Source organism: Schistocerca piceifrons, chromosome 7, assembly GCF_021461385.2.
Source record: "Schistocerca piceifrons isolate TAMUIC-IGC-003096 chromosome 7, iqSchPice1.1, whole genome shotgun sequence".
NCBI classification, from domain to species: Eukaryota; Metazoa; Arthropoda; class Insecta; order Orthoptera; family Acrididae; genus Schistocerca; species Schistocerca piceifrons.
The window spans coordinates 322,487,414-322,511,196 of NC_060144.1; the positions used below are offsets into that span (position 1 = coordinate 322,487,414).

Genomic DNA, 23,783 nt, shown 5'->3' on the forward strand with positions numbered 1-23,783 from the left:
TACCGTGACTCAGCATCTCCGCTATATGGTGAGTAGCAACTTTCCTTCTCTAATATTGTTACATTCCATGCTGGATTTTCCATTGTTAGATATAATACACTTGTACCAGCACTTTTTCCAATCTTGGAAGCGCTTCTGAAACTCACTTTTCATTATAGTGTTCACCTCCTTCAGCAATTCTGTTTATATCTTAGCAATTGTGGCATAACAGCATCCTTTCACGGTTCTCTTCAGTCTCAGGAATAGAAATAAGACGAAGGGGGCCATGTCCACCGAATACTGTGGCTAGGCAAAATACAATTTTTTTTCGTTAAATGAAATTTCTATGAGTGGTTTTGCCACAATTCTGGTTGTCATCTTCGTATTGCTTCACACAAATGGTGCATAAGTTTGGGATAGTATTCCTCACGGACCATGTGACCATAAAGCAGGAAATCATGATGCACTATCCCATTGTCATCAAAGAAAACAATGAGAAGAACCTTCACATGTTATCGAACTTGTCTAATTTTTTTTGGTCTTGGCTCTTCAGGCAGTTTCCATTTGGTCGACTGCGCCTTGGTTTTGATGTTACACTTGTACACCCACATTTCATCACCTGTTATAACCTTCTTTCGAAGTTCTAGACCATTGCTGACTTCATCCAGCAATTCCTGAGTGATGTTGTTTTTGGTCAAAATTCAACATTTTCGGAACAAAATTTGCTGCTACACATTTCATGCCCAAAACATCTGAAAAAAACTACTTAGCAAGAGACAAAGGATATGCTGACATCATCAGCAATCTCTCTGACAGTGATTTGGTGATTTTCCAGAACCATTTTCTTTACTTCTTCCATATTGTCGTCAGTAACTGATGTGCTAGGGCATCCAGGGCAGTTGTCATCTTCGGTGTCTTCTCAGTTCTCTTTGAAACATTTATACCACTTGTAAACTCTTTTCTTAGTCATAGTAAATTTGCTAAAAACCACAGTCAACATTTAGAGTGCTGTGCTGTACTTTATTCCATTTTTCAAGCAAAATTTAATGCAAATTCTTTGAGCCACCTTTTTGGAAAGTAAAAATTCACTGAGCACTTCAAAACATGTATAAACTTTACGACTGTCAACAATAAACTAAATATTCAAAGCAGCCGAAAATGCAAACGTACATCACGGGAAAAAACTGAAAATAGGATGTTAAATTAAAATTAAATTAATTAAATTACAATCCAAAAATTCCCAATACTTTTTGATCACACCTCGTATGTAGATGATATATATAAGAAAGAAATACAACTAAAAACTGATGATGATGATAATGTGATTTCAGAACCATTCTGGAGAGTGGAGTCAAATGGGTCCTAGAAAATATTGCTAAAAACAGGGCAAATGAATATGATGGAATTCCAGGAGAATTGTTCATAGTCACTGGTAAGAATACAGTGAAAGTTCTGCATTCAGAAAATATTGAGAACTCAACAGTAGCCAAAAAACTGGAAAAGTATTCGCCCTAATTCCAAAGGAGGAATTTCTACAGACTGTTCAAATTACTTAACAACTACATTATCTCACATGCTAGCAAAGTCATGCTTAAAATTTTACAAAATAGACTTTTGCCAGTATATAGACCGAGAGCTAATCGAAAAGTGACCAGAGATCAAACTGCCAATATGTGACGAATTATGAAGGAGGCAATGAAATTCCAGACAACATTTACCTCATGCAGAACTTGTACCCTGACTGTGAGACCAGGGTACAAACCATATATATGGAGTGACTAAATGAGTCAAGACTCAGAATGGAGTATGACAAGGCTGCATACTGTCACCTCTTTATTCACTTTGTATGCAGAGCACATTATGAGGAATGCCGGAGCAGATGAAGAACAACTTGGAATTAAAATAGCTGGGATAAATATAAATAATCTTAGATATATTCACAGCAGAAAGTGAAGAAGCATTAAAGATGCTCTTACTGAAGATGAAAGAAGAAAGTGAAAATGCTGGTCTAATATTGAATGTCTGATGATGGTCACAAAATCAAAAGCTGTTTGTCACTTGGCAGAAAGGCAATGTCCAACCTTGACAATGTTTTGAGGAGTGGAGACATAACAACAAAGATCTGTGTAGAAAGGGCTAAGGTCTTTCCACTTGTTGATGTACAGAGGTGAGACCTGGACTGTAAGAAAGCTTGAACAACGTAGAAAAATCCACCTTTGAATTGTGGTGTTGGAGGAAATCCTTGGGAGTTCCATTGACTGTAAAGAGAATGAATAGGTAAGTATCAAAGAAAACCAGATTGCAACTTGGAAGGCCCAATACTGAAACAGAAACTCACCTACTTTGGCCACATTATGGGATGGCACGGTTTACTGGAAAAGACATTAATGCTTGGAAAGATGGCATTACAGAAGTGATGGATTCCAACCTGCAGAGTCTGTGGGAGAAAGAGTAGGACAGAAGATACTGGCTTTTATGAAATATATTAAGGCTGTGCATCACATCAGGACCACACCTGGTCCTTTTTCCCCCTTGTACCACAGACCATTGGCACATGACAAATCTGGATCACAAAAGCCAGATGTGGCATAATGATCCAAGCAGGTACGGCACAACCATCAGAAAGCAACTGGGCTTCTCTCCTTCATGTGGTATCAAAGAAACTGATCAACTGGAGCCCCTGAAGTGACTGCGAAGGGCTCAATTCTCAGACTATTGTTGGCTGGTGCCCTACATGTCACAATGGAGATTCTGGATGCCAAACTGGCAGGCAACAAACTGTGTCGGTGTGCCCGTGCAGCGGCCGGGCAATAAAAGTATGCCACCATTGCCCCATGTTTTTGAGTCAGCTGCCCCCCCCCCCCCCCTCCATTCCCACAGCTTTTCCATCATTCCAAGAAGCAAAAGAAGATTGGGACACACACGTACAGCATTTGCAGTAGCATTTCAGGTAGAGGATCAATCATTGCAAGAAGTTTTTATCTTATCAAGGATTGCACCTGAAATATTTCATTTGCTTCAAAAACTTGCCCTGTTGAAAACCCATCAGCATTGTCATTTACTGAAATTTGTGACTTCCTTAGTGCTTATTACCTTTAGCAAACCCATAAGGTGATTTCCCATATGGCGTTCCACCAGTGGTGAAAGCAAGCAGGCCAGTCCTATCAAGTATGGGTAACGACCTCCATGGGCTCAGTAGGAAGTGTAAAATTTCTGTATTCTCACTGCCAGCACTCCTATGCCAATTCTCTGATTTGCAACATTGTCATTCATTCTGCCTCAGACAGAAAGGTACTTTGTGTGGTCTTGTGTTTAGAAGATCCACTAGTTGTGGTGGCTTTGACTATAGCTAAGGCTTTCGAAGTATCACAAGCTACATCTGAACATTTCGAGGATGGCATGGATGTCGCATCAGTGCACTCACTGGCACATCAGCAGCATTCCCGGATAGCCTCAGTTTGTTCCTCTAAAGTATTTGGGTTGCAATTGTATGTAGCTGGTTTCTGCCACAGGTTTTCATCGTGTCTTGATTGTTTCTGTGTACACTCCCGGTGCCGCTGTGCGCACAGTATGTGCTACTTGCCATAAACAAGGTCATGTGGTCGACTCTGTCATAGGTCCCTATGCAGTTGGCCTCGGACATGAATGTGGAGTTCACAGAAGTGCATAGTAATATGCCAGTAAATTGCCTCAAGCTCAACATCCCCAGCAGGATTTACATTACACTGTTGATTCGACGACAACCATTCCACTTCCACGTCGACACCAGGTGCTCTGTGTCCCTCAAGAAGCTGGAAATATATCACCAATTGGGCTAACCCGCTCTCTCCTCTGGATGTGGAATTCACAGAAGTGCATAGTAATATGCCAGTAAATGGCCACAAGCTCAACATCCCCAGCAGGATTTACATTACACTGTTGATTCAACAACAACCATTCCACTTCCACGTCGACACCAGGTGCACTATGTCCCTCAAGAAGATCGGCAGTTAAGGAGGAACTTGATAGGTTGTAGGGCCTGGGCGTCATTGAACTGGTTCCCTCTAGCTAATGGACTATGCCATTGGTTGTCGTAGGAGGAATCTTCAGAGCACTTTGTGTGGTGATCAAACCCTCCATTAACAGTGAGTCAGTGGTAGATTCTTATCAAATTTTGTGGAGTGACAAAATCCTTGCAAAACTGGGGGGAAGAGAATGTTTTTTAAAAACTGATATTGTGGTGGTATATCTTGTCCGGATTCCACTTCCCAACAGATCATGATTAGCAACATCCCATTCAGGTTACACGTGCTTACCTTTTGGCATCGCGAGGGCCCCCACTATTTTTCAGCCATTCTTAGTTCAGTTAATACTTGATGTCCCCTGTTGTGCAAACTATCTCGATGACATTACTGTCCTGGTCCTCACAGCAGGAACACGTTGGCAACCTTTGGACTCTTTTCACTAAACTGCAAGAGGCAGACCTCAAGTGCAACCAGTGGTAGTCACAGATCTTTCAACAGAAATAAGATATGTCAGTCATCTTTTAAACCATAGCATCCGTCCTACGCAGCATAACCTAGCAGCTATTACCAACCTTCCTAAGCCATGAAACCTGAAAGAACTCTATGCATTTTGCGAAAGACAGTTATTATTCATAATTTATCCCCAATGCTATGGATGTCAGTCATTCATCAAACAACTTGCTCCTTTTGTATGGTTGGTGAACTGTGACAAGGCATTCACCCATATCAAGTTGTTGTCTTGTCTTCCTCAAGTCTCAGTATCTTTACACTGGGTAAAAAACTGGTTCTTGTCGTAGAAGTATCCCGGTACACACCTGGGGTAGTTTTGCCTCACAGGGAAGCTGATCAATCCGAAAAACCTCTGTCAGATGCCTCAAGTATGCTGACAGCAGATCAATGCAAATATTCACAAATAGAAAAGAAAGTGTTAGTGTACATCTATGTGGTACACAGGTTCCACATTTTCCTTTTTGGGAACAAATTCATCTCATCACCTCCCATAAACCATTTGTGGCACTTTTAGACACCCTTTCTGAACTTCTTGACAGTACTGCACAAAGATTACAGCAGTGGGCTTTATTTCTGCGTGCCTCTCAGTATGAGATTCATTATTGTCCCAATAATCATTACGCCAACTATCATGCGCTGCTGCACTTACCCATTGGTCTTGACCTAGAATTCGACAAAATGGAAGTTCTGTTTTTCCAGATTGATGATTATGTGCAGCAGGTGTTGGATAGACTCCCAGCCACAGCAAAGTCCATAGAGAAAGCTACATGGTAAGATCTCTGATAGGTGTCTCGTTTTGTACAAGCTTGGCCTGAATGGCTGCCCTTTAAGGAGTCAGGTCTGCTCCACAATCTTTTCCTCTGTAATTGGCTGGTGGTGGTTGATGGAAGATTCCTCCTTAGTACGAATTCGGACGAAGTCCGCATTATCATCTTGCTGGTCCTGTGGTCCTGGATTCGGCTGCTTCTCCAATGTGGCCACTGGAGTGTAACCCTCATGAAAATGCTAGCAAGATGTTTTGCCTACTGGCTCAGAATTGATTCAGTGACTGACTATGGTTTATGGAAAACGGCAACAGTTTTCAGCACTTTATCGATGAAGTTTTGTGGGGACTGGACTTTGGATTCACATGTGTATAAGATGTGAAAGTGGAATCATCACCCTCAGAACAACAAGAACAGTGCCTACACAGAGTTTCAGAAGGTTTTACAACTGCAGAATCCACATTAATCAGGCTAAATGCATCATTGGTTGCAGCGAAATAATGTTCCTGGGATTTTGGGTTTCTGCAACTGATATGTATTCACTAACTGAGTGCCTCACTGAACTTTCAATTTATTTGACTCTCAAAACAGTGCATGAAGTAGTGCTTTGGTACCTGAAGATGATAAACTTTCACTGCTGTTTTTTTTTTATTATTATTTATTTATTTTAGCAAAAGCTGCCGAGGCCTAGGCACCATTCCATGCTGCCCTCATTGGTCCCAAAGTGTACAAATAATGTATGTCACCTGGACTGATGAACTACAGGCAGCTTTTGAAACCTGCCAGACAAGCTTCATGCGAGCAACCCTCCTCGTGCAACTGATCGCTGTCATTCCACTAACGATTTTCTCGGACATGTGATCTCACACTGTTGTGAGAGGGTATAGAATTTTTACAGAATTCAGAATTTTCCCATAAGTGTTAGTACAATGTGTTCTGTACCCACATTGGCTAAGGCAAGACAGCCCTGCTCTTGTATCACATGCCATGTCAGGCACAGAGGAGCTGGTATACTGTGATGAGTTAGCAGGCTGACAGCGGTCGTATGTGCCTATCTTATTATGGCGATGGGTTTTCGACTTCCTAACTTCGGACTGAGCCATCAGGGAATTCGCACTATGAGGGTGCTAGTACTACAGCATTTTGTGTGGCCTGTATACAGAAGGACTGCTGTACATGGAGTGAGACATGTGTTCCCCACAAAAAGTGCAAAGTAATACAGCACATACCAGCTCCACTAGTAAATTTTTACATCCCAGATGCATGATTCTCACACATCTACCTGGAACCGATCAGACTACTCCCAGTCACATGTAACTACAGGGTGCAGCAGAACCGACTAAGCAGTTTCTATTGATTACATCTGGGGCTGTAGTGGGGGTAAGCAGTTGCATGTGGTCTGCCTTTGTTCAGTATTTGACCCCCATTTCAGTAGCCAACATGGTCTGCACTGGTCCACATCGTGGTTTTGCTGGTCATGCTTACTATGAAAACAACAGATCTGTGATCGCTACACAGTGAGCTTTTCGGTGACTGTTCAACATTCCATGCAACAATGCTATTCCTAATGCAAACACAATTCGGTCCTGGGTTTGGCAGTTGGAGGAAACTGGTAGCACACTAATAAAATGTGCAGCGGGTGAGAACAACAGTTCAACTATCACCACAACATTCTGCTGGACGACATGCTGTTGCATTGGGGATTTCAGACCACTGTTTGAGAAGGATTCTGGAATGCTATTTGAAGTTCCATCCTTTCAAAATAATGATTGCTCAAGAATTACGCCCAGCAGACTACGCCAACCATCAAAATCTGTGTGAGCAAATGCTTGCTCAGATCCCTCCGAATTCAGCTTCCTTCAGTAGTGACGAGGCACATTTTCATCTTTGTGGGTGCGTGAATAAGCAAAACTTTCGCTACTGGGCTGAAAATAACCCCCGAATTACTCACGAAAGACCACAGCATTCTCCTAAAGTGACAGTGTGGTGTGCCATATCACAATTTGGCATGGCAGGCCCTTACTTTTTTGGGGAGGAAGGAGTGACTGTGACAGTGAATTCCACACATTATGTTTCAATGTTGCAAAATTTTCTGCAACCCAGAATGGACGAGATTGTTGAAGAACATGGACTAAGGGACTTGTGTTTCCAACAGGATGGAGCTACTGCTCACACAGCTCGAATTTCACTTAATGTTTTGAGAGAAATGTTTCCAGGACACCTCGCCTCTTTGAGGGTTGATGTCGTGCAGCTAGTGCGGTCACCGGATGTGAGAATTTGTGACTACTTTCTTTGGAGATATCTGAAGGAAAAGGTTTTCAAAAGCCACCCTTACACCCTACCAGAGTTAAAAGAGTGGATTATTGACGAAGTGAATGCCATACCCTGCGATGTGTGTGCAAGAGCTGCTCAAAACTTCAGGGATCGTCTACAACAATGTATTGATGCTAATGGCCAACATCTCAAGGACATTATTTTCAAAACTAAATGTATTTAAATTGGTATATTGTACTAATTTAGAAAATAAAAACGTTTTCACTCTATACATACATATTTACCTTTTATTGCTTCTTAAAACTGTTTAGTCGGTTCTATCGCAACTTGTACCAGTAGAGTCTCATAATGATTGACAGATACACTTGGAAAAGCAAACTGCCAAGAATGTGGTGCATGCATTCATCTGCAACTGGATTTCACATTTTGGATGTCCCCAGCAAGAGGCTTCTGACCAGGGCCAACAGTGGAAGACAGAAATATTATGTGCAGTGACCCGGCTGTACAGGATACACTTGAGAATTTCACCATAGCATAGAACCACAAATGGCATTGTGGAGCACCTGTACCATTTCTGGAAGGCTGCTATAATGAGCCATATGACAGACACTCAGGTTGACACTCTTCTAATATTGCTGCTGAGAATGCACAGTGCATAGAAAGAAGCCCTCATAGCTCCCCAAGGAGCTGGTGTAGGGCAAAAACACATCCCAGCTCCTACACTTTACTCTAAGTTTCCTTGTGGAACTCCAGAGGCAAATGATGACTATGCAACTGAATAGAACTACACAGCACAGGAAACAGTCTACTTTTGTTGTCAAATACCTGGCAACAATGAAGTATATTGTTGTACCCAGCCATATCTCCTGGCCAGTACAACTGCTAGCACTACACCCGTGTATTGCAGGTTGTCTTGTTGTTAAGCCCCAGACACCAGCCAGAGGCGCCAGCTGCTGAGCATCACATGCACAACTGATAATGGTGCTGTGATTGTGGGCCATTTCTTTATCTGCGATCACATGGTTATATGTGCATATCTGTCCAACTGCCAACATAGGCTGTGGCATGACAGCAAACAGGCAGACGGATCCCTGTCTCCACTAATCAGTGCAAAGTGCTTGGGAAGCTGTTCTTAATACACTAGGTCTGGCTCTACATTTACTATTTGCTAGCTTTCTGTAGATCTTGTTCCTGGGGGGATCTTTTTATGCACTGTGAAGCTCTCTGTATTAAAGGGGTAGACACAGTAATGTCAAGTGATTGTTCAACCAACCTAAGTACATAAGATAGTACCAAAATTCAGGCCACCATCAGACACAGGACACACACACTAGTACACTAGCACAACATCAGAAATAGCAGTGCCACCCATCTTGAAACCAGGTGACTGCCACCTACTCAGATACAGTCAACTCACAACATTAGCCAGCCAACTGGCATCCAGCCAGAACGGAAACTCATTACGGGCGAAAAGTGCAGTTCTGGCAGTTAAGCAGACATTTCACAGCTCAAGTTACTTAATTTTTTTTTTTTCGTCTTTTCCTTTTGGGGGTGTTGAGACAGTATCAGTCACTGCCTCCACTTAAGTGTACTAAATAGGTTCATATGTGATGAAAGAGTTAATTTAAGCTGAAATGGTGTAGTGAATGTATCGTCGGTACTAGCAAATGTGATGTCAGGCACAGGGTATGGGAGGGGCCTCTGAGAGCAAAGAGCAGGTATTCTTTCATTGGCAGCCATAAGGCAACCTGTTCATATACTGTGGTTCTTGCCTTTGTGTTAAGTGTTCTGTACAAATTGAACTTATATTCAATCTATCATGAGAAGTATCAAGATATTTAACTGTACTTACTACTTAAACAACTCTGCTACAATATCAAACAATAGGAACTCCAGGTTGTAATATCACCTACAGCAATCTACTTGCAGCACACCCTCCACCCAACTGTTTTTGCCCTCTCTGTTCAATCACCTCCTTCCTTTTCATGTCCCCGAGCCTCACTGTGCACTGCCCATCCTTTCTCCTTCTCTGCTCATCTCCTTTTCCGTTCCCCATTTTTTTACCCCACATCCTACCTCATGATGCTGCGCCTGGCAGTTTCGCCAGTCTGTGATCTAGTCCATGCATGCCCCACCAGATAGTGCTGCACTCTTCCCCCCTCCCCACCCATACCCTGCTACCCCTTACCCACATTACTTTTCATATTACTGACGTATTCTGGTCAGAGCTGCTGGTTGTAGCAGTCATGTGTGTGTGTGTGTGTGTGTGTGTGTGTGTGTGTGTGTGTGTGTGTGTGTGTGTGTGTGTGTGTGTGTTTTCTTTGCTGCTGATGACTTTGGCTGAAAGCTATAATGTGTCACAGTCTTTTCATTGGACCTGTCTGCAACTCATCACGTCATCTTTACGCTGATTATACTAGAACTTCTGATATTCTTCACGGGTTTGCAGCCGGATCGTGTCGTAGTACAGACACAATATTTCGGCGCACCAGCTGGCCACCATCTTCAGGCGAGTTAATGCTCGTGCACTACCTCGCCGGAAACTGAATTCCAGCCACACCGGCGGAAGCCTTTGTATGCCACGGACAGAGCACATCACTGTGCGTGCGCGAGATGATGGGCAGCGCCTCCTGGCGGCAAGTAGACACGCTGCGCGCCGGTGGTAGAAGGCGGCAGAAACGATAAATTTCAAGAATTTTAAGAAAATATGATATTAAAAGTGTTTTTATGCCTGTGGCCAAGACGAGAGCCCGTCTTGGCTCAGTTAAAGATGATTTGGGCTTGAGGACACCCGGGGTTTATGGAATTCCGTGTCACCATGGAAAGAAGTATATTGGTAAAACTATTCGAACTATTCAGGACCAGTGTGTGGAACATCATCGGCACACTCGCTTGTTCCAGCCTGAGAAGTCAGCAGTGGCGGAACATTGCCGTAACGAAGGACACAGGATGATGTATGACAAGACACAATTGATCACTCCTGCTCCTCGCTATTCGGAATGTGTTCTTAAAGGATCCATTGAAATTAGATTATCAAGTAATATTGTTAACAGGAATAAAGGTTTACCTCTAAGTGAGATATGGAATCCGATTTTGTCCGACATTAAACAACAACGGTCTTCTTTTCGCTCATTGGATTCTTCCAACTAGTGCTGTTGCGATTTATCGTTTCTGCCGTCTTCTCCCACAGGTGCACTGTGTGTCTACTTGCCGACGGAGACCACTTAGTGCCACAAGCAGCAGTAGAAGCCTGTGCCAGGAAGTGGGAAAAACAGTGAGCAGCAGCACTAACCATGCAGCACCATCAACAGCACTGGCAGAACAACGAAACAGCTCCATACATCTTGTGGAAAGCAACGAGGCTCCAAAAGATACATGAAAATGATAAAAAGTGAATTAATCTGTGTAGCACAGTGGTTTTAAGATGTAGCGAGTTCACAAACTGTACAAAAATTGATAATTCAGATAGTATTTGTAGTAACTGGGTCACTACTGATGGCGAGTCTGGAGGCAATGAGATCAATGTAGGTTGACCTAATAGCTCTGAAATGAAAGTGGATCCTGTAAATTTAATGCTGCAAGTTCTAGCAAAAACAAATGCCCAACTAGATGAAATAAGATTGTAAAAGATCAAGGAGCTGAAGTTAAGAAAAGCATTCAGTCAATGGGATACATTTTGCATAAGGGAGTAACTGAAGCTGAAACCAAGCTAAAGTCGATAGAAAATAACTCAAGTCAATGCATGTGACTGAATAGTAAGGTAAGGGGTGAAACTGACAGGATAGACAATAAGTCAGGCCTTGAACATTCCATGTTAGTGCAAGGTTAACATGAATATCTGCAGCAGCTAACAAATTTCACTGAATGTGAGAGAGTCAATGTATCATGGTGTAATGTGCCTTTGTGTGTTATCAAAATTTTGTCACTAGTTAAAATATTTCTTGTGTGATGCTGATTTTTGTGTTGATGTTACTGATGATTTTGTGTGTCTTAATGGTGGGGTGAATAGCAATGGAGGAACTGATGGAGGGGTTGGTAGTGATACACAAAAATAAATAGCTGATTTTTGTGGTAATGTAGAAAATGCTGATGAGAGAGAAGTCTTTCTAGTAGTAAAATCTGAAACAACAGCTGAGAAAGAAGTAAATGACACTGTGGAATGAAGTAGATTAATATCTAGCATGGGTTGTATCGTGGAAGCCACGCTGTTGGTGTTGCTTAATTGATGGAGGTGTAACGTCGGACACTGTTACTGATAAGGTTGATGGAAATGGGTGATTTTTATAAAGTGATGAAGAGGTTGGAAGAAGGAGACAGTACCAAAGTATGGGATAGTCGGATTTACATTGATTATAATCAGAGGGACTAGAAAGAATTTGCCTGTCTGTGCAGCAAATACTTTTGAATCATTGGAAAGCCAATGCAATGAAGTTTTCCAGGCAATTGCTATGAAAACAAGTTGTGGAAGGAGACACAAACAATTACGTGAAGTTGAAATGACAATAGAGCCACTGGACATGTAATGTAGAACAACAAACATACAGCCAGTTGCTTATACATGTATCCTTTTAAGAAATTCACTATGAATTGTTAATAGAGAAAAGAGCTGCAAAAAGGAAAGGAAGACATAACACGGAGGTAAAAAAAGAGATTAAATTTTACACTGAGGCTATGTTTTATTTTGAATTATAGAAAGTCATGTAATTTTTTTAGTGTGTGGTGAAGTCCCTATGTGGATAGAATATGAATGAATGGTGATTAACAGTGGTTTAATATTTGTATGAGTTTGTCTGATTTGATATTTTTGCTCCATTTAAGAATGTTTATTGTAGTATCCAATGATTTCATAATTTTTAGGGAAATTGTTCATTCATATGGTAGTTATGTAAAAGATATGTCAATTAATGGAAAGTGAGAGTAAAAAAAAAGTTTCTTTGTGGTGAATGCTGAGAGGTGGGGGGGGAGGGGGAGGGGGGGGCAGGCAAGGGGAGTGCAGGGCGGGGCGCACTACTATCTGTGCCAACCATGTACATGTAAATTTTCTTTGCTGCCATATCAAATGGATAAAGTTAAATTACAATGGCTGTTCAAAAAGTATACAACTTTTATTTATAAACTCAATCTTTATTCAGATACAATTGTTTGACACTAGACATCTTCAAGGTAGTCTCCTCCTACACGTTTCTTCCAACGCTGCTGCCACTGCTGGAAGCATAGCTGGAAAGAATGTTTTGATATGGAGCACAGCTGCTTCATCAAAGTCTGCACAATGCCTTCCCTGTTCTAAGATCTGGTCCCTTTCAGAGCCTTTTTCAGTTTAGGGAAAAGCCAATAGTCACTTGGTGCTAGGTCAGGGGAATAGGGAGGCTGACAAACCACAGTCACGTTGTCTTTGGGAAAAAAACTCTGAATTAATTGAGAATGATGAGGTGGTGATTGTGGTGAGGTGCCGGCTGCCTGCTATCCACAAATCTGGCCATTTGTGTCTCATTCCTTCATGATGGTGACACAGAACCCCTTGGTAGTACTCCATACATTACCTTTTGGGGTGTACTCACAATGGATCACGTAACTGGAATAACAAAAGATGGTCAGCATGACTTCCAGCTTGCTGTGAACCTGCTTCACATTTTTGCTGACATCCTCTTGAAGTCCAAATGTTCTGTTAAAATGGACTGAATGGACCCAAGACTAATTTTAACCTTGTCTGCCAGTTCTCTGATCATGATTCGTCTATCCTGCATCAGCAGAATCCTTATGTGATTAATACGAACCTCATTTGTGCATGTTGAGGGCCTACCTGAATGTGCTTCAGTCTTCACTAATGAATGGTCATCTTTGAAGTGGTCAAACCTTGAAGGTTATTTCAAATTGAGAATCACCAAGCTTAAAGCAAAATTTGATGCAGTAACATTATTCAACTTTTTCTGTCCTTTTGTCCACAACGGAAAAATCCGATGACTACCATTGACACAGGTTCATTTGTCAATGGCTAGTTAGCGACTGGTTGTTTCTGCATTAATAATAATAATAATAATAATAATAATAATAATAATTTTAAAAAATCAGGCATGCACACTATATATGCCTACAAACATATATGCCCCGATATTACATATATTTCTTTTTGTTGCTGGTCAGCATACAAACTGAATACATTAGATATATCACCACTTGCATCTTTCTGGTGACCACATGCTGAACTAAGGCACTGAATTGAGCATTCCGTTTTATGTATTTAGTTTTCTTATGATGTTTGTACAGTTTTTAATATTTTTTTGTTACAACAGTTCAACTGTACTTGGCTGGATGTTTTTAATTTTATCCAAGAGTGAATGTAACATATGATATAACGAGTGAGTAGTAGACCAGATGATAATATGGGCTAATTTTTACATCCAGAAAACCGAAGCTGACCTGCAGTGGAGATTGCAGAGGAAATTCATTCCTGTTGCTATGTAACAAGGCAGCAGACTACAATATGTTATGGCAGTGCATCCAAGAACTGAACAACATAATTAGTGTGGTTAAGGGCTTGTAGGAAAATTATGAGTGAATTTCATATGAATCTCTGTGTGATGAGTACTTTATGACTTGAATGTGCGTTCCTCTAAAGAACTGTTATTTTTTTATTGTTGTTTTAACCAGAACTTTCCTTGTCAGATTTATGGGATGGAATTCGTATTCCTGTTATAATTGTTTTGGAGACTAACACTAAGGTTATATAAGTAAATTCAAATTTACAAGAAAAATATAATTTATTTGGTATTCCATAGGAATCATTTACACTTCTTTATTAAAACTGATTTTAGGTGCCATTTTCATGGACAAGAGTCTTTAAATGTTAGCTTTGTTGGACAACATACTTAATTAAGGCCATAAACTACAACTGTTAATTGCTTCTCTCTGAACACCACTGAAAAGTTTTATTTTGTCTATTGTTTCAACATTACTCATATTACAGACAGCAGCTATTAAAATAATAATAAAAAAAAAAAATCACCCTATGTTATTCATATCAAAATTTTGGGTATTTTGACAATGAGTCACAGCCTCCACTTGAATATAATAAATGCACTGACAAAAGAGTTACAGGGTTACTTTTTTTGAAACTGTTCTATTTTCCCTCAGTGCAATGCACAAGTCTGAAATTGGGCTCAATGGTGCCAACAAAAATCCTATGTAATATTACAGAGAGAAAGGTGTTGATACAAGTGAAAAACAGACCAGACTTCAGAAGTTCATGTGAGGTGTAACATGAGTTAATGATGTCACTGGCACCAAATTTCACCGCAATTCTGCCCAACAGCACTGTGGACATGTCGCATGATGGGAATGTTCTCACACTTCCACTTATCCCCATCTCGCCCCTTCCCTTGACACCTCTGCAATGACAATAGATATCAGAATCACGCCCCCCCTCCCCTCCCACCACCTACCATTGAAACTGCTCTGTTTTCTTAAGTGAGGCTGAGGAAAACATTTCAGACACAAAGTCACTCAGAATCAACACGAAAACACCTCAGCAGATGGCATAAAAGGCATCAATGAAACCACCCCTACCCTTGTGGCATTCATCTACATACATTTTGCAGCCGAAAATGACAGTTTTTTCACTGAGTGGTTTTGAATAGTCCCTAATAGTCCCTAGTGGTTCCACCCTGTAAATCACAACAAAAATTGTGGTCGAACTGCACTCCAAAGGGGGTTAATCATGATCAATGGGGATGCAACCCCACAATAACTTTAGATAAGTGTTAATCATTGGGGGAATGCCAGCAGTGTCAAAGGTTGTCAAGAACATCATACTGTTACCCACCACACTGCAAACAGTCATTTTCGACTCTAAAATGTATGCAAATAAATGCCCCAATGGTAGAGGTGGTTTCACTGACTCCCTTTACGCCACCACCTCCTGAGGCCTTTTTGTGTCGATCCTGAGTGGCGGTGTGTCTGAAATACTTCCTCGGCCACCATAAGGAAAACGGGTGATACCAGTGCTGCACATCACAATTCTGACCTCCATTGGGGAGGTGTCAAGAGGAGGACTAAGATGAGGTAAGGGGGTGGGGGTAGGGGTGGCGTTAGTTGATGGGGGGAAGAAAAAGAGAGGTGTGATTATCTTCCCATTCGGTGACATGTCTACAGTGCCAGTGGGCAGAGTTATGGTGAAATTTGGTGCCAATGTGACATCATTCAACAATGTTACACCTTACGTGAACTTCTGAGCTCCGGCCTTTTCTTTCTTTCTTTCTTTTTTTTTTTTTTTTTACGAAAGTTGACACAATGCTGTTTGAAGTGAGCCTGAGTGTGACATTGCAGGGTGCTGCGCTCTTGCACCATTACAGAGGAAGGTTGTGGACACCTTCGAGCTAAGTTGCGAACTTCTACGTTGTAATGGCAGAAAATAATGTGGTTTCAAAAAGGTGGCCCTGTAATTCTTTTGTGCAGTGTAGCTATATATGCGGTCAAAAGTATATTTAAGTTGAAACAGTGTAGTAAAGGCACCCTCTGCAACTGGTGGATATGTTGTCAGGGAAAGGGGGCTCTGAGAGCAAGGAACAGGTATTCTGCTGTTGGTGACCATGAGGACAATGTGTTTGTATAGTCTGACACTAGCCAATGTGTTTTCATAAATGTGTTATGTACAAATCAAACTTTTATTTAACCTATCATGACAAATTTGTCATACATATATGTGGAAGAGACCTGGAGACACTGGAAGGTGTCGTCTCACACCAGAGGAGTGCAAACCCTATGTTTGCGTGGTAGAGTAATGGTGGGGTATGTGTACATGGAGAACTTTGTTTGTGCAGAAATTGCCAACATAGTGTAGCCGAGGCGGAATAAGGGGAACCAGCCTGCATTCACTGAGGCAGATGGAAAACCGCATAAAAACCATCCACGGACTGGCCAGCTCACTGGACCTCAGCGCAAGTCTGCCGGGCGGATTTGTGCCGGGGACCAGGCACTCCTTCCCCATTCGGAAAGGCGTGTGTTAGACCGCATGGCTAACCAGGGGGGCTACATATCCATTAGTATTACTCCACTTGTTATTGTTTTGGGACCTAGTAAGCAGTTATTATTGTCCTGTCAGCAATATTAATATCCATACGAATTACAGATGGTTGTGCAACTTGCTGGTGCCAGCAGGTAAGATGAAGTCACTGAATTAAAAAGTACCTAGGTACTGTATGAAATCTTTTAAAAACTGAAGTAACAAACTATGTTCAATCAAAAACCTTATGATATTTTTTTCCATTTTACTGGAACTGATCTAACTGATTGTATGTGCTTACTGGGTATAGACTGTTACAAATACGCTCTGTATGTACTTACTGGGTATAGACTGTTACAAATACGCTCTGGAGTTCATAAAGACCATGATGTTCATTATTGTCTGTCTGCAGAAGAGCAGATATTTTTTGAAGATCCCAGGATGATCTACAGAGATAAGAGTATAACCTGGACATAACAGCAAAAATGGACAACATGGAGAGCTCCCTTAATGAAACCAAAGTTATGGCCTTCACTGGGAAAGTTCGCAAGAGAAATAAAATTTCAGTAGAGAACACACAACCCTCAAACAAGTATCATTATTTAAATACCGAGGTGACAACTACACTTTACATTACAGAAAACAATGTGCAACATAAAGTCACAGATTTTTCACGGAATGGTATATTGGGGGGGGGGGGGGGGGGGAGGGGGGGGGGCACCAAACAGTGAGGTCATTGGTCTCGCGATCCAAGATGGGCAGAAATTCTATGCACGACAAGGTGCTGGCGCTCTCACCACCCCATTCAATTCACAACACAAGATCGAGAGACACAATGGGGACAACACCAGCGGAAGAAGACACGAGAAAAGGGGAAACAAAACAGCACAAAAGACCAAACAAAACAATACTGGGAAGGGGGGGGGGGGGGGGGGGAGAGAGACCTGGCTGGCGTGGAGGCAAGGCCAAAGGTATCTCAAAGCAATGCACACAATAACCAAGGGGCTCCCACTCTGGGGGGAAATTCAGGTACTCTCACCTGGAATGACAAACTACTTTCATGAAGAAAACTCAGGATGGATGTAGCCATGTGCTGGTTGTCTGGTGACACTTGTGACAAGGAGATTGGGAGAGCATATTTAGTGTGAAAGCCCTGAAGGCAGGGGCAGTCCAGCAAAATATGGATCACCAGAATAGGGGCCCTTCATCTATAAGAGAGGGGTGGGGCTCATTACAGAATAACAAACCATGGGTCAACCTGGTATGCCTGATACAAAGACAGAAGAGGATGGTAAACTCCCACTGCGACAGATGGAGGGAAGAAAGCCACATGGTGGGAAGCCCTTTAATCATACAACATTATTAGAAAGTGGGATCGCCAACCCCAAGAGTCAGCTCAAGATGAGCGGAAAGGAATTTAATGTGAAGCTGCAAATCTGTCACTGGTGGGATCATGGAGAACAGGTGTACATGGCTGCCTGTCCACACAAACTTCATAAAAGTCACAGGGCTAACAAATAGCATTTTCCCACCATCTCTTGTTCACTGACACACCAGATTCAAACTATAAAACACCACGGCTAACCCTACCCTCTTGTATGGCAGTGAAGCTTGGGCAGTCCATAGTGATGACAGATGGAGGCTAATGAGTGCCGAGCTGTGATTCCCGAGGACAGCTAGCTACACACTATGAGCAGGAAAAGAGAAACCAAATTTCAACACAGTACTGAACTACAGAACATCTTGGAAAGATCGTGTACCACAGACAAAGACTGGCTGGATTCCCCAGAAAAAACTTCAAACGACAATCAAAATACAGAAGAGATGTAGGAAGACCTGCAAGGAGATGGAACGAGACTGTAACAGGCCACCCGGCCTAAATACTGGATAGAAAGAAGCAGCAGCTCATTGTAAGAATCAAACCCACATCGACCAAGCAAGATGGTGCATTTGGGAGGGTGGCAATTCACATCCCTGTCCGGCCATTCAGATTTATGATCTTCACGATTTATTCAAGCCATTACAGATAAATGCCAGAGTTTCTTTGATAAAGGCAAGGCCAATTTCCTTCCCCATCCTTTCACAATCCGAACTTGTGCTGCGTCTCTAATAACTTCACTGTTGTCTGGACATTAAATTTTAAACTACCGACCTAAAAACCCATATTAGTCTTATGGCTTATCCTCTTGGACAGTTTTATTTTGTCCATCCTGTATAAGAAGCTACAAAGTGACAATGAGTTTTTTTAACATCTATATATTAAATAACACTGGAGCAGCCATTAAAAGTAGTATGATAAGCACAAAAGTATATTACATATAATGCAGCAAACAATACCTCTGCACCAGTCAGGAAGTTCTGGTGGGGCTGGCGTGTCTGCAATATCTTCAAATCTTTTGAAAAGTTCCAAAAGGTAATCGTGCTTATAAATTCCTGGAGGTCTGTGAAAAAAACATTATAAATATTGATATACAAAGTAAACATGAAATTAAAAAACATAATTTGTAGAAAATACTGATAGGGGCAATAACAACAACACGGAACAGATAGATAGCTACTCACCACATAGAGGAGGCATTGAGTTACAATGAAAAGAATGCTAGAAATATTTCAGCTTTCAGACAAAGTCTTCCTTCAGAAGTGGAGAAAAAGAAGAGAAAACACCACATTCACACAGCAAAAACTCTCTCTCTCTCTCTCTCTCTCATGCATATGCACATGCCCCTCCCGGTACCCCAAACACACACGCACGCACGCACGCACGCGCGCACACACACACACACACACACACACACACACACACACACACACACACACAAAAACCACTGCTACTGGGTGCTCAGACTTCACAACAAATGCATCTGACATGAGCAGCAATCTAGCTGGAATGGGTAGGGGGTAGGTGGGAGGTGGAGGAGGAGGAGGGTGGGGGTGGAGGGAGGCATTGGGGGGTGGGGGGTGGAGGGACAGGCAGTTAGGGGATGGGGATGGGTTCTAGTGCTGCCTGTAGGAGCATGTGCAGGGATGTGGTAAGAACAAACAGAATTGGGCTGGATGGTGGCAGCACTGAGAACCAGTGGTTGGTGGGACGGGATGGGACCGGGTGGGGGGGGGGGGGGGTGGTAGAGGCAAGATAGGTTACCAAGTGGGTCGGATAAGTAGTGGAATGCTGTTGTGGGAGGGGGGAGTGCTGAGATTCTGGATGTGGATAGTGTGTCATTACCCTCAGTCCACATCATGAAGATGGCATCAACAAATCTGAACCAGGTGAGGAAAATTAACAGGTGTACATGGATTGGAGGGTAGTGGGGCTGATTCACAGTTGGATGGAAGAGAAACTGAATTAGGTTGTGATCAATATCGGTTTTGGATTTGCATCTGACTGGTAGGGTTAGAGGAGAAAAAGTGTTTCCACTTAGGGATTAGGAGAAGGAGAGAAAGTCTTTAACAAGCATAGCATATTTGATTTTAAGTTTGGGGCAGAAGATAATGCCTTTGGAAAGGACTGATACTTCTGTAGGACTGAGGCTTTTGTAGGATAAGTTCATGACAGGCACGGTTTGGCAGCTATGAGGTGATATGGTGGAGGTTTGATAGAGGCTCTTGTAGTGGTAGTCAAAGGTGAACAGCTTGGACAGTTTTTTGAAGTAGTGTGGTTCAAGCTGATCTAGTTCCTGGAGAGCAGGGGTTTTCAGTATCAGAGAAGGGATGCTGAAATTTAGGATTGCAGAGCAGGAGAATGTTACATGTGGAAAGGAGTTAATTCTAGGAGGTTTGGGCCTGATTTATATGGTTTTGCAGGTAGACATGGGTAATTTGATTTGGGAGGAGCTAGGCGACAAGGCAGGAACAGTATGTGGACTGGGTTCTGGCTAGGGATACAGAAACTTTCCTGCACTACTACTGGTGCAGATGGAAGCAGCAAGAATCCTTATTGGGGAATACAAGATGTGTAAAAATATGTGGGGAGATCACCAAATGGATAAAATGGATGAAGTATGGCGGCCAAAGATGAAATGCAAGTAAGTAGAGCCACTAGTGAAAAACAAAAATGAAATAAATTTACTTGAAAATGGGACAAGGTAAAAATGAAACAATAAATAGAAAGATGATAATGGAGAGGGGTGCAGGTTGCTGGGTGGGTATGTGTAAAGAGAGAGTCATCATGTGCCATTCGACTAGGTAAAGTCAGTAAGGTGTGTGCTTAAACTAGGGAAAAAGGGGAGGGAACTGTTAGGTATGGAGTTAACAAAGAATATATGGTACACAAAAATACAGGAAAACTGGCGAAAATATGTGAAGATGAGGAAGGTAGAGTGATCAATTTAAAAATCCCAGGATAATTATATTGGCAGAAAGAATGTGGGAATGAGACCCTGCAACTACAATCAGTGCAGACACGTAACCCTGCACTGTGCACGGATGAGACCATTGATGCAGGATACTCAGATGTCAAAGAGTGTGACAATGAAACATAAGAAAGAAAAGGATGAACAAAGAGAAATTTAATACAACAGAGAATAGTACTTAAGGCAAATGGCACTAGCCTGTGGGTTGGAAGAGAAACAGACAAAAATTAAATATCGTCCAGCGGAATAACAGCATTATGGAAAGGACTGGTTGCTACTCGCCACATACACGAGGCACAGAGCCTCAAATAAGCACAATTAAAAAGACCGCTACAAACATTTCAGCTTTCAGACAAAGTCCTTCATCAGAAGCGGAAAATTCACATAACAATAACATGAGATGAATCTTGTCCTTTTTTTTGGGGGGGGGGGGGGGGTTAAGGAAGAGGCATGGGATTGACAGCAGGGAGCAGGGGTGGGGTGGGAGACCTCCTATGTTCTGTCTCACCAGCCACTTACCATCCTGAACATATCCAATGTCCGGCCACAAAGGAGCACTCTTCTGCTGATTCAGTACTGCTAACCACTGGAGCAACTGAATCATATTTTCCACCAGGTTTTCAAATACCTATCATCATGCCCTAAAATTAGAACTATTGTCCTCACTTATCCCACATTGGTATGCCGCCATCCACCCAATCTTCACAATATCCTTGTCCATCCCTATTCCATCCCTGCCCCCAACACCTTGCCTCGTGGGCCATATCGCTTGCAACAGAGCTAGAAACACCTGTTCCACATCTTCCTACCACCACCTAATCCAGTCCTGTCACTAGCATTTCCTACCCATCAAAGGCAGGGCCACCTCTGAAAGCTGCCATGTGATTTATCAACTTAGCTGCGACCACTGTGCCACATTCTATATGGGCATGACAACTAACAAGTTGGCTGACTGCATGAATGTCCAGTGCCATACTATGGCCAAGAGACAGGTGGACCACCCAATTGCTGGACATGCCACCCAACATGATGCGCTACACGCTAATGACTGTTTACCAGCCTGTCCCATCAGGATTCTTCACACCAAAACCAGCTTTTCTAAATCATGCAGGTGGAAATTTTTCCCATAACACATCCTTTGTTGCTGTACACCCCCCCCCCCCCCCCCCAACTTTGCTAGTCTCTGTACTCCTACTGCCTATCCCCTTCCCAGCACCCAATTCCAGTACTACACATGTCTTCTGCCCTACCAACACATCTACATGGTCATCCTCTTCTTTTCCCTCTTTTCTCTCCAACACCTTTCCCTCCCCACAGTACTAGAGCTGCACGTAACAGTCCTATCCTGTCCCCACCACATCTGCCTACATGCTCCCTCAGGCAGCACTATCGTGTGTCCCCAATCCTACACTGCTGTGTCTCACATCACCATCCAACACCTCTTCACTATCACCACTGCTCGTCCCAGCTAGACTGCTGCTCATGTCAGACGCAATTGCAGTCAGGCATTAGTGCCCAGTGACAGTGGCCGTGTGCATATGAGTTGTTCTTGTGTGTACATGTGTGAATTTTCTTCTCAAGTATGACTTTATCTGAAAGACAAAATATTTTTAGCATTATTTTTCACACTGCCTGTTTGTGACTCAATGTCTCCTCTACGTAGTGAGTAGCAGTTTACCCTTTCCGTGGTGTTGATAAGGAAAAATGTGTTTCCTTTCCTAAAGTATTTATACAGTACAGAAGATAATCATTCAGTTACATTGACTGCTGATGTAATTATACAATGATCAACAGATCAGCCTCATACAGATAGAGGAACATTGCAGCATTAAAGAAAATGGAATGGTAAGGGTTGAAGCAGAGGTGGCGACTCATAATGAGGGCATTAGTCATAGTGGCATCATAAATGATAACTTTCTATGACAAGTTAGAGATGTAGCCTCGAAAATTTGAAACAAAGAATGACAAAAGACAAAGTAGTGAAAGAAGATCTTACACATAAATTTACCTGACACTAATTAAGCATCATTTGCACCACAATTGCTGATATTTCATAACATTCAGTACCAGTGTTAGAGGCCTGCACTCCAATATGACTGCTTGAAGTAACATCTGCAACACATTAGTCTTACACCATTCCACTGCATGCATGTACTGAAGACAAGGGCACCAGCACATCATCTTCAGCTGCATAAATTGCAACAAGTCCACAAATTCTCTATTGAGGATCTGTTACAACTAAACTATCCCTTCCTGACTTCAATAATATCATTACTGTGAGAGAAGAACTACATGGTTTACAGACTTTTAGTCAACTTGAGTATTTGCTTTTAATAGTGAAACACACACTGTGTAGAATTGGTAGCAAACTGTCTCTCTGACTGCACTGTGTTATCAGTTATCAGTATAATATAATAGCATTAGCTGAAAGAGATGTACTCAGATATCAGTTTAAAATGGCAATTCGAATAACCACAAGAACACTAACAGTTCACAAGAGAACAAACAACAAGATAAATGACTGGTAAACTTCTGCAGGAAATGTTGCCTCAAAATCATTTGACACAGTTTCTGACACCAAAGAGGAAATTATACAACTGAAAGACACTCAAAAGTATATTGGTGAATTCCAGATGTATCATGAGGTCACTTCTAACAGAAACATGGCAGAAATTCTAATGTAAAAACAAAGGAGGGAATTTGTCAAATCAGATCATCATCAGCTACAGATAAAGCTCAGACCTACAATTCAAGAAGGAAAAAATGTACAAGAAATCAACGAAACTATCAAAAATGGGAGACTTCTAAACATCCTCAAATCCGCCATCCAAGGAGCAGGAAACAAAGGTGGGGCAACATCATAGGCAACCACACAATAGAGGGAAGGATCAAAGTCAGACCACAT

The 23,783-nt window shown here is 42.1% G+C and overlaps 1 protein-coding gene across 1 annotated transcript in view; it reads right to left on the minus strand.

Annotated features, from left to right (window-relative positions):
* Positions 1–23,783, minus strand: part of LOC124804910 (mRNA-capping enzyme) — an 87,965-nt gene that overhangs the window by 53,779 nt on the left and 10,403 nt on the right. Inside the window, exon 4 of the mRNA XM_047265289.1 lies at positions 18,867–18,970. Coding sequence (XP_047121245.1) covers positions 18,867–18,970 — 104 coding nt within the window. The remainder of the gene's footprint in view (positions 1–18,866; positions 18,971–23,783) is intronic.